Genomic DNA, 16462 nt, shown 5'->3' on the forward strand with positions numbered 1-16462 from the left:
AACTATTATCATGAACATTAATTGAAGAATGTTTTGAGACCCATATGTGAGTAGCTTAGATGGTTAAGGCGTATTGAGGATAGTATAGATAGACGTACAGTTTTTGTTTTAAAAATCGGATCGGATCGGCCAGTCAGATTGAGACTCGACAGCTTTTCCGGTCCGGTACTCCGGTTCAGGTCTTAGGGGTTTTTTTGTAATATTTCAAAATTATAAGGGTTAATTAATTTTATAGGGGTGTTTTGTATATATGTCAAAAGTTTAGGGATTAATTGGTGATTTTTAAGGGTATTTTTGAAGTAAGCAAAAATTTTAGGGATTAATTTGAACTTTTTAGGGGAATTTTTGTAATATATTAAAATTTAAGGGATTAATATGTAATTTTTTAAAAATAAAATTGTCGCTGACGCCATCGATCCAACCGGTTGACCCGTGACCCGGACAACAAAACAGTTTGCCCTCCAATTCAGGTTTTAATACAATGTGTACAGTCTCTAGTTCAATTCCTCCTCTGAGCATCCATGATTTAAGTAAGGGACTATAGTGGTGGGTTGCTTTGCTTATTATGCTAGTCTTTCCTGAGGATTAGTCGAGGTACACATAAACTGACGCTTGATTAAAAAAAGAAACGAATGCTTTGAGAAACTTGAATTTTCTATTATAAATGGGGGAGATTTGTGGTTTTTTCCCATCCAAATATGAAATATTAATACTTTAGAAAGCAGGCCTGTTTTTTATTGGCCAATTTCATGCAAATTTTGAAAACGATCATTTAAAAAAGATGATAATAGAGAATACCATTATCGTTAGAGATTATGTAATCTTTCATAAACATAATAGAGAATGATTAGGTGCAACCATAATTCAATAATATAAAGGAAGTGGCCTTCACGTAGAAACACAAATTTCAGATTTCGAGTCATTGACATGTAGTTTAGTAGCCTACACGTCCCTTAAAATCAAAACTTACAAAATTTGAGCTCACAAAAACAGTACCATATATATATATACCATTCAATCCAGTGTCCATCCCAACATTCCCATAGCATTCATCTCCAAAATTCCAAACCCAGAGAAAAAATGGCAAGCAACAGAATTGTGGTCTCATCGCTCTTGTTCCTTGCGTTGGTCTTTCCTTCCATGGCTGCTCATGAAAATGCAACAGCAACTGAGAGGAAAGTTGATGTGGTTGTAGAAGGCATGGTGTATTGCCAGAGTTGTGAACATTATGGAACATGGTCTTTGTCAGAGGCTGAGACGATTGCTTCGGCAAAAGTTAGCGTTATCTGCAAAAATGAAAAGGATCAAGTCAGCTACTACAAGTCTTTTCAAACAAATGACAATGGCTACTTCTATGCACAACTTGAGGGATTCAAGATGAATAATTGTTTGGTGGAGCATCCCCTCCAATCATGCAGTCTTAAACTTGTGTCATCTCCTCTTGAAAATTGCAGCCTCCTATCCAATGTTAACTATGGAATGTACGGTGCCCCGCTTCGATATGAGAGGAAGAAATTGTTTGGAAAGAGTTATGAGGCTGTGATCTATGCTGCAGGCCCCCTGGCTTTCCGTCCATCAAATTGCTCTACCACAACTCAAGAATAGACTTACCACCAGTTTTCAATGAACCTTGAGTAATCTTTGTTTCAGTTTTATTTATTGTTTAGTTGCCTAATTTGCCAATTTAATGGTGCCTAATAAATTGTTTTGTTATTTTGTTTCATCTCTTAATTAAAGTTAATTCTGTGCAGAGTTGTTTCTTTCACTGCCTCACTTCCTTGACTTGCTTATAAGATTATATGTTTAGTTGTTTGTTTCTTATGCTGTTTCCTAGGGGATAAAATAATCTCAGGATTAGGACATAATTTCACAAAAAATGTCAGATTTTCACATGAATTTAACTATTTAAGTATATATGAGGCAAAAAGATATGGCAGAATAATGAATAACCAATTGAAATATCAGAGATATTAACCTGATTCTAGGACAAGTAGAACTTACCTTTTCTCTTAGAAGTCCAATGGCATTCCAAACATCTTATTTATGTCATCCATGGCCTCCTTTGTAAACATAGTTGGCTCAAATAGATCGCAATCACTTTTTTTCTTGGATGATTTTGGCGGGGCCTGACGTTGAGGTTCCAAGTCATCATCAGCAAGTATCAAGAACCCGCCAGCATCTGGGTTTTTAACAGGTTGTTTCTCTTGCTTCTTTGGTCTCTTAGCCCTCACAAAATCTATTGGCTTGCCAAACATGTTATCGATATCGGCCATAGCCTCCTTCAAGTTGATTGTTGGGTCTACTAAGCCATGGTGGCAGACATTTTCCACCTCGGGCTCATCTAAAATGGTGGACCCAACAAACCTATGAACAACTGTATCCTCTCGAAGCTTTACTCGAGGTGAGCCCCCTGCATCCTGTTCATCAGAACTTTCAGATGGAAGATCCTTCGGACATGGAAACACAAAACCACTTACATGTGAAGATGAACTGGAGCCTCGTGTCACATTTTGCATTTCATTCAGATCTAGGTTCTCTTTGTCATCATTTCTGATTCCAATCTTATCACTTTCTTCGTCATCAACAAATATTGTGAATGGATCTTGGTGAGGCTGAAAATTTTCAGCTCCATCATGCTGCATTAGTGAAACACCTTTTTCTTCTTTTCTCTGAAACGATTCAATTCCTGTATCCAAATTGTCATCTACAAACACCGTAAAACCATTTTCCAAACCCTGATCCTCTTTCTTCTGGCTTCTGCGTGATCTTCTTCCAAGTGGAGCTGTATCTAAAGGCTCTCTAAACATGTTGTTAATGGCATTCATGGCCTCCTTCATGTTTATCGTAGGATCCACCAGTCCATGATGGCAGGCATCTTCTGTCTGAGATTTTCCAACAATGGCTTTATCAACAAACTTCACTACAACTGTATCATCACCTGCAAACATTGTAGGTTCATCAGTTTCTCTTTTAGAATTCCCTTGCTGCCTGGACGTACTTCTACTCCCAGTTTTACCAGTATGTTCTTCTTTCATACTACCTAGTCCAATATTGCCCAGTTTCTCTGAAACCCTATCATGGTTAGATTCCCTTAATTGCTTTGCATTCTGGGAGCTTTCCTTCAAAATCTTCTTGGTTTCTGCATTTCTATTTTCAGGAAGAGTTTCAGGTAAAGATCCTTCAACTCTGCCTATATTCTCACTATTTTCTCCAGTCTCAGTGGAATGAGCAAGGGTGCTCCTATCAGACAAAGCCCTCCTCGAAGTTCTCCGTTCCTCCTGCTGCTGGACATCTACCAATAATTAGATAACTAAAAATTCTTGGCCAATAAACACAAGCACTCTACACAGAAGAAACAAAAGCAATACCCGGATTCTCTTCTTCTTGTGCCTCTCCATCCGATGAAGGAACTGCTCAAAAGACTTCTGCAACTCATCAGCAGGCTCCGCAAAGCTATTCAAACAGTTAATAAAGACCGAATAAATTAAGCTAGTCTAATTTTCCCCAATATCCCAAACATTTAAGCAGATATATATGTAATCATATCTTTTTAGATGCTTTGTTCATCGCTTTCCTAGTAAAATGTAATCCATAGACATTCAGTATTCAACTGTAATATTATGAAGAATAAAATTGTTTGATTATATAATTCGAGAAAAAAAAGCTCAACAAAGCTTACAAAACTGTGTAAAGTAATAATAACATTACAAAATGACAGAGATTTATTTATTAAAAAAAAAATCAATAAATATTTTAAATGTAACCGAACTTACTTCTGCACTCCGAGGTGGTACATTTTCTCAGCCTCCTCAAATTTCTTCATCTTCTCATAGTAAAGAGCATATGCTTGATAGAATAAAGAACGTTTTGTTCCAATGCGATTCGCCTCCATGGTTCTTAATAGACCTCTCGGATCATCCACATAATCCATCTACTCCGTCTCACACACAAAAGAGATTACACTAAAATAATTTAAAAAAAAAAAAAAAAAAAAAACTCTACTGATAATAAGTAATTAAATGAAAATTTTCGAATTACCAACTCTAACCAAACGCGAAGATAGCGCATGTCGTTTTTGTAACGCCGCTCGGACTCAAAAGTCTGAGTGCATTTCTGCAGAAACCGAGGCAGTTTCTCCTTCAAGAAATTTGAAGGTAGTTTCTCCTTCATTTTTTTTATGCCTCTGTTAACATGTTTAATCAACGAATTTATAAATGCAAGGAAAATGAAAAAAAAGTTGTAGAAAATAATAAGAAATAAATGAAAACGACGACGTTTTTGACATACCGGAGCCAAGGGAAAAGAGGATCGGTGCCGGAATAGGCTTTAATGTCTTGAATCAAAGAAGAGAAGAAACTGTTGAAGGCGGTGTCGTTTTGGGCCATATTTCCGGAGAGACGGAGGTGACTGAAGATCGGTGAGTTTGGAGTTGGACCTGACAGTGACCAGATTTTGAATTTGTGATAGTGGCGCTTGCTTGCACATTTGGGGGAACGTTCCTCTGTACGCGCGCCCTACATTCACATTGTGGGCTCCACATACGATGTGTGACACGTGTATTCATCAACATGGGTGTATTATCATTTCTAGCTCGCCTACACGTTAGTTACAATTAATACTTTAATATTTATAATAACCGAAAATTTGTTATTGATGATTAGCATATCATTACTTAATAATAAAAAATATCACCTAAAAAAATTAATTAAATTTTGATGAATTATTGGGTACATTATAATATTTTCATTTATTTTATGATTTAAAAATACAAAAAAAAATAGGGTTGGGAAAATTTGAGTTAATTGCGGGAGTTTGCTATAGGGCTCCTTATTACTGAAACAAAATCAACTAATATAAGCAAAATAAAATCCAAAATCTCAATAGCGTTGTATAGAATAATTTTGTTATAGTTTTCATTTCAGTATTTAATATTTACCACTTATTATAGAATTACCCAAATAAATCGTGGCAGTAATTTTTTTAGAATAAAAAGTAAAGAGTAAAAGATCTGCTCCCACCTAAGTTTTGGCAAACTAGCAAGTGTAACCACTAGTTTTATAAATTTCATACTCCTACCCTTAAACCACCATCATTAATGATTTTTAGCCCTTAAATTAATAAATTCCTTTTTAACCCCTAAATTAATAGAGGGCACATTTTTGTGAGAGGTGGTGCACATTATAGCAAACATCACCACCTGCTTTTTCTGTCGTTTTCTAGCGACAGTGGCTTTCCTTGTCATCACCAAACTTCTCCCCGACTCTCACACACCAAAACCCACTTATCCCTTCCTTATTGACCTTGCCAATCGTTGGATTCTATGCGATTAATGATTTGCGCATCCATCCCTCCCATTCCGACTAATCCTAACCACCAAAATCCACCATCTCACCACCCATAGACTCACCGGTCTCTCATCTTCAAAAGCCCCAAGGCTTTCCTTGTCATCACCAAACTTCGCCCTGAGTCTCACACACCAAAACCCACTTACCCCTTCCCTATTGACCTTGCCAATCGTTGGATTCTAGGCGATTCGTGATTTGTGCATCCATCCCTCCCGATCCGACCAATCCTAATCACCAAAATTCACCCTCTCACCACTTGTAGACTCACCGATCTCTCATCTTCAAAAGCCACAACAAGCCAAACCATGTTAGCTCTCTAATCGCCAGCAATGTCCTCTAAGGTTTCTTGTAGGTATTTGTGATTTTGGGTTTAAATTGGAATTTTTTTAGAGTTGACTAGGAGAATTGGTTGTGTCTTTGCAATTGGTGATTGTTTTAAAGTGTTTTGTGCTGTTTTGGTGTTTTTTTTCTTTTTTCTTTCTGGCTTATTTTCTCCTCCCAATGACTCACCATCCCCTCCCAACCAAATAGAAGAGTAAATGATAGGTTTTTGTGAATTTGGGTTTAAATTAGAGTTTTTCTGCTGTTTTGTGCAATGATCATTTTATCCATTGATCTTTATATTAAACGATTTTTTGTTAATATAAGGTTGAGAATCTAGAATTTATGAAACGAGGGATGAAAACTTGCCAGTTAGTCAAACCTTAGGTGGGAACATGTCATTTACTCTATTTATATAGACAATACGAAAAAAACAGTAAAATACAAGGACATCTTGAAAAAAACCAAGTATCGTATACCAATCTCATCGTCAAAGTCTTAAATTAAAAATAAAAAGTTACAAAAAAAGTTAAATTGGGCGGGTATTACGATGTAGATTATAAATTCTAAAATACCCCTTATATTTGTTTTTTACAAAACACCCCCTATATAAATATTAAAAATTAACAAAACACCCCCAATCCACCTCAAATACGGACACCGGCCATTTTCTGGCAGTGGTGCCGGAATCTGGTAATGTAGATTGTGGTGTTTTTATAGTTTTTTAAAAATATTTAGGAGTGTTTTTAAATTAAACAATTTAGGGGTTTAAAAGAAGTTAATATATGAAAGTATCGTATACCAATCTCATCGTCAAAGTCTTAAATTAAAAAGAAAAAGAAACACTCTTTGCAGTTGCCCTCCCTGTTAACTGCTCAGTGCTCACCCAAAATCCACTGTTTTTAACTTCTATTCAGTCGATAGTTACTTCACTCCTCATTTGCGCCTCTCTACATCAATGGCTAACCCGGACGAGAAACCCGACCGGGCACAAAAACCCGGATCAATTAACCCTAGCTACGAAAACGACGACGACGAAGAAGACCTCGAGGAAGAAGAAGACGATGATCTCGACGAAGAATCCGAACCAGCCCCACCGAGGGAGAAGATGGCAAAATTGTTAAGCCGGATGAAAAGCGATGCCGTTCCGCTGCGCGTGCACGACGTGATTGTGAAAGGGAATACTAAGACGAAGGAGTATTTAATCGAAGAGGAACTGGAGGCGATCAAGAATGCCACGTCAATGCAAGAGATAATCCAGGCGGCCAGTGTTGTTAATTACAAACTGCAGGAGCTCGAGTGCTTTGACTCGGTCAACATCACGCTCGATGCGGGTCCACCGGAGCTTCCGGGTACGGCGAATGTGATCATCGAAGTTGTTGAAACAAAAAGTCCACTCTCTGGTCAAATCGGAACTTTCACCAAGGGAGAGGTATTTAATTATTTATGCATGAATTATGCGTATTGGTTAAATTGAGGTTTAGTTTAATGTTAAATTTTCTGTTAATGTAATGGCGTGTTTGATTTAGTAGAAAATTGTGGGCAAGGAGAAGGAAAATTGGGAGAAATCTGGAGGGAACTGTATTAAATGTACGTTATGAAAAGGTTGTGCTGTGTAGGCATTGATGTGGCATTGGTGATATTAGGATGTTATGATCCGATAAGGTGGTTGATGGCATGTAAATGTTAAGTTTTATAGAAATTTTCAAAAATGAGAATGAGAATTGTGTTACTGAAAGTATAAACAATATGTTTGCGCAGTTGGAGAAAGTCTTACATGGTTCTTAAACATACTTGACGTGTTTTTAGTGGATAGGCATGATGTGATATGCTTATCCCATTTAAGTGATTTTTGTGCAATTGCCTTGGCTATTCTATGGTGTACTATATAGTACACATATATTATATCCAAGTGACAGTAGGTTTGTTTGTCTCTTTGTGATGTTACAATTTTAAAATGGATCTTTGTTTAATGAGCTAAGCTTCTTAATATGATGCGAGCCAGTGTGTTGAGGAGTATGCTGCCTCTCAAATATTCTTTCTAAATCTCTATAACGCTTTTGTAGGCTAAATCTTCATCAGTTGAAGGATCTCTCAAGTACAAAAACTTTCTTGGGTATGGTGATTTGTGGGATGCTTCTTTGGCATATGGCTTTGACCGCTCGGCAGAGGTAAGTGCCGGTGTGTATTTGCCCAGATTTAAAGGTCTAGTTAGTCCTCTGACTGTACGGGTATCACTACTATCCCAAGACTGGCTAAAATTTTCATCTTACAAAGAACAATCATTTGGGCTGTCTCTCGGCTTATTTTCATCTAAGCATCATGAATTGGGATACAATCTTGCATGGAGAACCTTGACAGATCCATCACAAATGTCATCCAGGTCCATACGGAGGCAGCTTGGACATGATTTTCTTTCGTCTTTAAAATATACATTTAGGTTTGACAAGAGAAATTCTCATCTGAGGCCAACTCGAGGATATGCTTTTGTTTCAACCACGCAAATTGGCGGCCTTGCACCAGATAATCGGACCCTAAGATTTTTGCGACAGGTTTAATACTTATTCTTGTTCTTGTTTTTGCTTGCTCATGTTTGATAACATTATTGATTGCATATTTTTTTTTTTCCACTTTCATGATTCTATAATTATGTCATATTGTTGACACATCTGTCAATTGATATTGTGGTATACAAGTTGTGCTGGGTTTTGTTACTGGAAACCTTTTGCTTGTGACTTTCTTTTTATGTGGCCTTCTCTCTTTATTGTTCAACTTAAATGATTTTACTTTGGCAGTTTATATTTATGATTTAGAATGAAAGCCACACTCACTTTAAACCCAATGTGGGAGATTTAGTTGACATGCGTTGACCCTTCGGCATGCATATGGCAGCAGCATGTTTCTGCAATTTCTGACTTTGTGGTCTCGTGATTCTATTAAGGTGTTAGCGGAATAAAATCTAAACATTATTGTTGTGAGAGTAGGAACATGGGAGCCAGTCAAACTAAGGTGTGAGAGAAGGAACATGGGAGTCGATTAAACTAAGGAACTCTCCAAATTGTCTTTGGGTCTTGCGGCTTAAAATAAGTTGTTGCTGTACTAGTTTGCATTACTCGATTGTTTTTCATTTGCAAGTTATGTTTAGCATCTTATTTCTATGTTTCTGTATCTGTGTGTTAATTTACATTGAGTATAATAAATTTTAATAAATCAGTGTCTTGGGGAACGTAGCGATGGACTGCTTATGGTATCTGACTTGTTTCTGCTTCTTGTGTGTGTCATTGTGGCTTCGGGTTTCCTAAATGATTAGTTTTTGTTTGTATGGATTATGCTAGGTTGATCTGTTTTTTAACCTTGCTGACAATGCCCCCTGGATTATATTAACAGGAGCTTGATCTTCGTTTTGCTGTCCCATTTGGATTTTATCGTACTGCCCTAAATTTTGGTGTATCCAGCGGTGTTCTTTGCCCACTTGGAAGAGGATTCTTGAGCATGTCTTCCTCCATACCTGAGAGATTCTTTCTGGGCGGTAATATCTCTCCAGTTTGCCATTTGGGAGGGCCATCGGCATTGTGGGGGTTTAAAACTAGGGGACTGGGCCCTGCAGAGCCTAGAAGGCAAATGTCAGGAAGTTCCTCTGATGAGAACGCAGACCCTTCTGAAAGAGATTTTCTTGGAGGAGATCTGGCCGTTTCTGCTTTTGCAGATCTTTCTTTTGATCTTCCTTTGAGGTGGTTTAGAGAAAAAGGAATTCATGGACATTTGTTTGCATGTGCTGGGAGCGTTGCCAAGTTAACAGAGAACGAGTACCGGAATTTCTCTTTGCCAAAGTTTTTGGAGTCTTTTCGAAGTTCTTTAGGAGGTGGCATTGTTTTCCCAACAAATCTATTCCGCCTAGAGGTGAGTTATCTGTTCTGTTAAGATTATAAATATAAGCAAAAAGAGATGCCTTATGACTTTAATACAGTTTTAAAATGATTAGCAGTGAATATTCTTTCAAATACCTTCTTTATTTTAGAAATATCATGGTGTGTTTCTCCTAATCAAGCAATCTGCTCTAGGTATTTTGTTTTTGAGGAAAAAATTGGATTTTCATGTTATGGATCATTAGTCATAAAGTACTCTTGGGAAATATTTTTTTGTTACTGGGAAAGATCTTGTTGAAACTATAGATATCGTAATTGTTTGCATGACTGCTATCTGCAAGAATTTTCTGGAAAACAACTGATTTTTCTTTTCTTTAAATTTTTTTTTATTTAGAGTAGTTATTTGATTTTTTTTTTTTTTCTCTTTTATATTTTAGTAAGACTTGTTCCTTAATTGACAACCTTGATTTCAATTTCAGGTTAACTATTGCTACATACTGAAAAAGTTTGATCATGACCATGGGAAAAGTGGCATTCAGATAAGCTTATCTGCTGCATCCTAGAATTTGGAATTACTTGTATTGATATCTAATGTCTGGCAACCGCATGAGGTGAGAAACAAAGCCTGTCATTTCAGGTAATCGAGTTCTTCTGTTGTTTGGCTGTTTGATGATTGCTTTTTTGCTGGATACCTGAGTTGAGAACAGCGATTGTTATTATTTTTTCAAATGTAATTTCATATTTAGACAGGAACTTCAGAAAACATGATGTTTTATGATGCACGAGGATAGAGGAAATAATATTGGTATCTCAGCAATTAGATGCATGTATTGGCCCCTTTCTTTCAGGGTGTCTGACAAAACTATTGAGTGTTCTAATTTTGAAACATATCATTCCAGACGACCATACTTATTAACTTTTGTTGGTATCATGGCATAATGTTCTGAACAATAAGTTTCAATATTATTTCCTTCATTTTTACTTTTCCATGTGGAAATTAACCTTTGTGTGTGTATTGTTTTGATACTTAATGCATGACAGAGGTTTAATCTAGAGTTGCAGTGACCAGAGTATAGGGGAGTGGGTGCAATCAGAATAGTCCACAATGTTTTCTGGAATCATTGAATGGTCTATTAAGAGTAGAGTTAATGAAGAATATTTTATTTACCACCCAACAAAAGTTGAAATAGCAAAAGGCCTGAAGAATACACCGATTTCATCTGGGAAAATCTGAAAAATCCAGAAAGAATGAGTTCTTAGATCTATTTAGATTTTGTCTTTTTGTATGTGTTTGGCTTGTGAGTATATTATTATGATTCCATGGAAATGGAAAGAGTGCAGATTCTCCCTAAGTTACAATCAGTATTATCATGGTATTATAATGTCTAGACATTATTTTATTTACTTCTCATGACATTTGGTTTAGATATAGGCAGAGAATTGGCTAGCAAATGTTGTGAAATTTTATGAGGTCCTCCTTCTTCCCCACTCCCTCCCTCCCTCCCTCTTTTTAAATGAATTTTAGATGATATTAAGCATTAACCATGATTTTAAGAATTCGGGGGTGAAACTATTTAGGAATTTGGTCATCAGTGTGATTTATTTGTATTTTTGTCCAATCTTTGGGCATTTAATGAAATTTCGCAGTTGGTGATTTTGTGTGTAATCACCTAATCTGCGATGGTGAGATGCCATTTCTTCTCATAGCAATGCGTGAGAGTATCAATGATAGGTAACAAGTCACATTTGTGCTTGAAGAGGAGGCAAAAATTTCCTTTGAGATTAAAATAACATTATATTCAACAACATTCCATTCATCACTTCCCGCATACGGGTAAATGGTGAAGGCTACTTATCAATTAATTAAGTAGTGTATAATACCCATCTTCTACATCAAATACTTTTAGGGGGCGTTTGGTTCAGGAATGTTAGATTACTGGGAATGTTGGATTACTGAAAAGATAGATTACTTTGAAAGATTACTGGGAATCTTTAAGAAAATGTGTTTGGTTAGTTGGTGGGTATGTTATATTAATATGATTGGTTATGGGGAATAAATTGGTGTGTATGTTATTTAAATTACTAAATTGTCCTCTTTACAAATATTAATATAATATTATTTTTATTATTAATTTTTGAATAATTTCTTTTAACCCCCAATATTTTAGATTTAGTTAAAACACCATTGCTTATATAAAACTTTAATTTATTATGAAATCACCCCTACCTCCTGTCGTCACCGCAGATCACCGTCGGAAGTCTCCGAAAGTCCCCATCAGCAACTCACCGTGACCAAGAGGCTTCGATATGGCCGTTTTCGGCCATATTGATGGTCGAAAACGGCCAGATCAGGCCAGATCCTTGGCCATTATCGGCCAGATCTAAGTGAGATCTGGCCGTTAACGGCCACGGACCTGGCCATTAAACGGCCAGATCTGGCCTGATATGGCCGTTTTCGGCCATCAATATGGCCGAAAACGGCCATATCGATGACTCCCGGAGCCTCTCATTGAAACTCGTTCTTTTTTTGGGACTCCGGCGAGTTTTCGGAGGTGGTCCGTGGTGGTTGGCCGCTGTAGGCGGTGGTGGCAGTGGTGGCTGAGTGGCAGTGGTCTGTAAATTGTTTTAAATACAAGGACATTATTGTCCAAAATTTTAGTTAAACAAGGGTAAAATTGAAATGGGATATTAATGTAAATTTATTTTAAAATGAGGGCATTATTATCCAAAATTTTTATTAATAAAGGATAAAATTGTAACAAAAAAGGATAACCCTGGTAATCTCAGAATACCTAAGAAAATGGAGATAATCAGATTACTTCTAATATTACCAATAGTAACTACTATTGGTATTTAAAGATTACCGGAATCTTATATTACTTGACAATCAAATGTGGTAATCAAGTAATATAAGATGACATTACCCCAATAATTTGACATTATTGCCAACCAAACGCCCCCTTAAGGTTTTCTCATCACAATTACATTATTTGTCGATGGGGTTCTCTTACATTATATTGGTAACATTACAGTCTTTTTAACTCAATTAAGAGAGTAATGTTACTCACTCATGGGTAACCTAGCGGTAAGAGCGAACTAAAAGGGTTGTGTATAGCTTCGATCTATAGTCTCAGGTTAGATTCCTCGTTGGGTGTAAAGATAGTATCTTACCCTACATCGTTATAAAATCCTTTTAATTGTCACAAAATATCACAATTAATCTTGTAATCTTTTGGTTACATGTTTTATTTTCCAATGTTGTAATATTTTTTCTTTTTATCATTGTTTTAAAACCTAGATCGGAAGGTAAACCGTTTTACTGTCTGGATCACGGGTCAACTGGTCCAACTGGTTGGACCGGTCGGTTGGACCGATGACGTTAGCAATATGTTATATTTAAAAAATTATTATTAACCCCTTAAATTTTAATATATTACAAAAATTTCCCTAAAAAAGTTCAAATTGGTCCCTAAAATTTTTATTTATTCAAAAAATGCCCTAATAAAATTACCAATTAATCCTTAAACTTTTGATATATCTCCAAAATACCCTTATAAAATTACAAGTAACCCTCATAATTTTAAAATATTTCAAAAACCTCCTAAGACCTAAACCGGACCGGAGAAGCTATCGGTTCCCGGTCTGACCGGTCGGTTCGGTCTGGTTTTTAAAACAGAGCTTTTCATGTTGATTTGTGACCTTATTTATTACTTGGGTTGAAAGGAATACAGCATGCCAAAACACATCATAATTTATTAGATGGGAGCAGCTGCGACTCTTGTGACTGTGGGGAAGCTAAAGCTTGAAATCAAACCATGCATGATGATGCTGCATAACATGGGATGGCATACCACAGCATGGCATCATGTCATCAAATACGAACATGATGTTGATGATAGTAATTTAATTAAAATATGCATGAAGGAAAAAGACAGACATGCTCAATTTTGAAAAGATGGTATTTCTATATCCGCATCAATAGGTTCACCGTTCACGTATTCTTAAGCACAATATAAAAATAAAAAAAAAAAAAGGGGCTGTAAAGGGTTGACTTTACAGGTTGGGTGGGTTGAGTTTAGGCGGAATCTGTCAGCCCAACCCAACCCAACCTTGTACCTTTTTTTAATTAAATTCACAGGCAACATGGCTCATATGATTCCCGCATCCGCGCGCGCACGCACACACACGCTTGGTTTCTCTTCATTACTTTCACCCTTCTTTTTTATTATTTTTTTTATTTTTTTATTGTTTAAGTTAACAACTTTTTCCCACCTAAATAATGGTTTAATGACATTTTTTCATCCACGTACTTCTAAAATATTATTTTATTACTCAAATTTATATTCCGACAATGAACAGAGAGCAAATTTGATCCAGGCTATTGAGGATTTTGAAGAGAGAAAGTCGATGAGTCTTTTAGTGATGGAAGGTTAGATTTTTGTGGTTGGGTTTGATCGGAATTTGACTTGTGAGGGGTGGCTGCGTAAACCCTAATCGCTCGATTGTCAGCAATTGACATGGTTGGCGGAAGTAGGGTTTGAGACGTTTTGGTGAGTGATGATCGGAAAAGAGAATGATAATGGTGTGGGGTCGGAATCGAAAATGGAATATAAATATGAGTACTAAAATGGTATTCTAAAAGTTTGTGAGTAGAAAAGTGTCATTAAATCATTATTTGGGTGGGAAAAAGTCGTTTACTCTTTTTTTTTTTTTTTTTTTTTCCTTAAATCCCCAGGACCTTAAAATTAATGATCGGATAAACTCTTCAGTGGCCACCCTTATTAGCAATCGAGAAGAATCGAACTCTAGACTTGAGACCCTAAGGTTAACAATCGGGTAAACTTTTTAATATACCCAAAAGTTCCTATCAACCTCCCCACCACCTAGGGTGGTTTTACTTTTGCTTTTGTTTCCTTTCCTCTTCTTATTCCAAAAATATTTTAAGCATGTCATCAATTTTTTCCCTTTATTTATTTCTTTGACTTCTCTTGCAAACCCATATATATATTTATATATATTCGTTGAATTTACCTCAAATTCCATCTCCAAGAAGTATAAAAGTGAAAAAAAAAAAAAGAAAAAAAAAAAAAGAGAAAAAAGGTGCTTTTCTTATAGCTTTTTCAAATTTTAAAACTAGAGATTGGGTAAAATTTTTGTCCGCGTACTAAAAACTTTAATAGCTTGGCACAAAAGAATTTTGGGTCAACTTTATGTTGGAAGATGAGTAGAAGCAAATGCAGACTTCATTAATTGGGGTAGCCATTACTGATGAATTCTCAAGGATGGCAAGTTTTGGACGGCTGTGATTGATATGTCAAGAAGCTCGTGATGTGAGCTCTTTTTGAGGTGAAAAGGCAAAGGCTTTCAGTTCGTGGTTATCTGTAATGTTACATAATAATCATGTAAAGTTGCAGGTGCAATCCATGAATAAGTTGAGAATACACGTGGGTGGAATATAGGTTTTCATGCAGAAATTAACAAAAGTGACAACCTAAAGATTGATTAGGTCAAAAGTTGCCCACTCGTGAGTGACAGTAACCACAATTTTAAGAACGAGAAGAATGAAATGAATGAATGATGGGGTTTTGAGCTTTTGCTTTTTTCTCAGTATAATTTTCTTTTTCGCTGATTGTTAGAATCATCAACTCCATTTGCTTCAATGAGAACACAGATTACACTATCTCTCTTGACCATCACAATCAGCTTCTTGATTGAATAATTGCAGCAATTACTCTTAAATTTTTTTGTTTGTCTTCCTAATTTGTTGAATGCAACTGGACCCAGTTGCTAAAGCAAAAGCAAAGGGCGGGGGCAATGAATTAATGGTGATTGGCGTTGTGTACAGGCAAGAAAGAATTTAAAATTTCTCAATGAAAGAGAGTCAAAGTTTTACTTTAATGGCAACTCAATCGTAAACTAACTCAGACGCCCAAAGGACCATCAATCAACAAAAAGTAAAAGAAAGAAGGAAAGATAATACATATACATATCCGACACGATGCTTAAACTTTTCCAAATTGTCCCGTTAGACAGAGAAAAACGGCTGACTGACTTCTTGCTTCTTGACTCTCCTCCGTTAATCTTGTAAATAAACAGTTTCAAAACCCTACAATAAACCCCTGATTGGGTGGTTTTTGCTATTTTTTTTTTTTTAAAACTTAATTAGTATTGAACCTCCTACATTCATTCTCTTATTCATAGGTGGCCCAGGGAAACACCAATCCTGTCGGGAGCTTATGTTTTACGTGTTTTGTTTTCAAAACGTGGGGTCAGGATTAGGTTAGGAATAAACTAGAGATATGAAGCATGAGAATTGAGAATCAATCAAGACTAGGGTTAAAATATGTGACCGTAAATAGGCCACAGAAAAGAGAGAGAGAGAGAGAAATTATCTGTAATTTGTATGGAAGATTGACGAGGGTAGCTAGGCCAAAGAGTCTTTAAAACTTCATATATAGACAAAGACACATCCGTGATTCTCGACGGAAACGCAGTGCCTATTTTTTCTAAGTTAAAAAAATTTCTCTTGTGTGTGTTTTTGTGGGTGACAGCCAGCAACCAGCAGCTTTTGATTGCTATTTACGCACATTTCCATTTCCATTTCCTTTAATTCTTCTTTTTATTTTTATTTTTCAATTTATTTTTAATCCAACATACACAGGATATCTGTTTTGATGGAACCCAAAAACATTTCGGTTCGGTTCAGTTATTGGGTACCCGCAAAACCGAGTATTCGAAAACCGGTTCGGTTAGCGGGGTATATTTTTGTAGGTACCTGAATATTCGGGTACTATGTTTTTGGTCAAAATCGAAGCGGGTACTCAGTTTTGCATAGCCCTAATAATTAATACTAGCTAATTAACAATCTCCTTACGAATCACTAACTGGTTCAACAGCCAGTTAGGACTTTTAAGTTTATTATTCAAGAGG

The 16462-nt window shown here is 36.3% G+C and overlaps 3 protein-coding genes across 3 annotated transcripts; 2 read left to right on the forward strand and 1 right to left on the reverse strand.

Moving 5' to 3' along the window:
• Positions 1–1111: 1111 nt before the first annotated feature.
• Positions 1112–2136, forward strand: LOC116106217 (non-classical arabinogalactan protein 30). Its single transcript, XM_031392563.1, has one exon. It carries the CDS (start codon positions 1141–1143, stop codon positions 1603–1605), a length of 465 nt encoding a protein of 154 aa, XP_031248423.1. The 5' UTR covers positions 1112–1140; the 3' UTR covers positions 1606–2136.
• On the reverse strand, positions 1202–4406 carry LOC116106218. Its single transcript, XM_031392565.1, has 6 exons — positions 4288–4406; positions 4039–4183; positions 3774–3931; positions 3358–3453; positions 2002–3000; positions 1202–1286 (listed from the first exon to the last, which is right to left on the reverse strand). The coding sequence occupies exons 1-5, from the start codon at positions 4383–4385 to the stop codon at positions 2010–2012; spliced, it is 1488 nt and encodes a 495-aa protein (XP_031248425.1). The 5' UTR covers positions 4386–4406; the 3' UTR covers positions 1202–1286; positions 2002–2009.
• Positions 4407–6494: 2088 nt separating this feature from the next.
• Positions 6495–10432, forward strand: LOC116106205. The gene is made up of 4 exons (XM_031392548.1): positions 6495–7098; positions 7733–8218; positions 9054–9566; positions 10012–10432. Exons 1-4 carry the CDS (start codon positions 6625–6627, stop codon positions 10093–10095), a joined length of 1557 nt encoding a protein of 518 aa, XP_031248408.1. The 5' UTR covers positions 6495–6624; the 3' UTR covers positions 10096–10432.
• Positions 10433–16462: the final 6030 nt, after the last annotated feature.

This window comes from Pistacia vera, unplaced genomic scaffold, assembly GCF_008641045.1.
Source record: "Pistacia vera cultivar Batoury unplaced genomic scaffold, PisVer_v2 Contig51, whole genome shotgun sequence".
In the NCBI taxonomy this organism is placed as follows: Eukaryota; Viridiplantae; Streptophyta; class Magnoliopsida; order Sapindales; family Anacardiaceae; genus Pistacia; species Pistacia vera.

What these genes read in the sequence shown, in the direction of transcription:
- LOC116106205 (XM_031392548.1), top strand. Translation starts at nt 6,625, where the DNA reads ATGGCTAACCCGGACGAGAAACCCGACCGGGCACAAAAACCCGGATCA. An exon ending in CCCTAAGATTTTTGCGACAG is followed by an intron (nt 8,219 to 9,053) that starts GTTTAATACTTA and finishes TTATATTAACAG; the next exon opens with GAGCTTGATCTTCGTTTTGC. An exon ending in CAAATCTATTCCGCCTAGAG is followed by an intron (nt 9,567 to 10,011) that starts GTGAGTTATCTG and finishes TTTCAATTTCAG; the next exon opens with GTTAACTATTGCTACATACT.
- LOC116106217 (XM_031392563.1), top strand. Translation starts at nt 1,141, where the DNA reads ATGGCTGCTCATGAAAATGCAACAGCAACTGAGAGGAAAGTTGATGTG.
- LOC116106218 (XM_031392565.1), bottom strand. Translation starts at nt 4,385, where the DNA reads ATGGCCCAAAACGACACCGCCTTCAACAGTTTCTTCTCTTCTTTGATT. An exon ending in CCTCTTTTCCCTTGGCTCCG is followed by an intron (nt 4,184 to 4,287) that starts GTATGTCAAAAA and finishes ACATGTTAACAG; the next exon opens with AGGCATAAAAAAAATGAAGG. An exon ending in TACCACCTCGGAGTGCAGAA is followed by an intron (nt 3,454 to 3,773) that starts GTAAGTTCGGTT and finishes CTGTTTGAATAG; the next exon opens with CTTTGCGGAGCCTGCTGATG.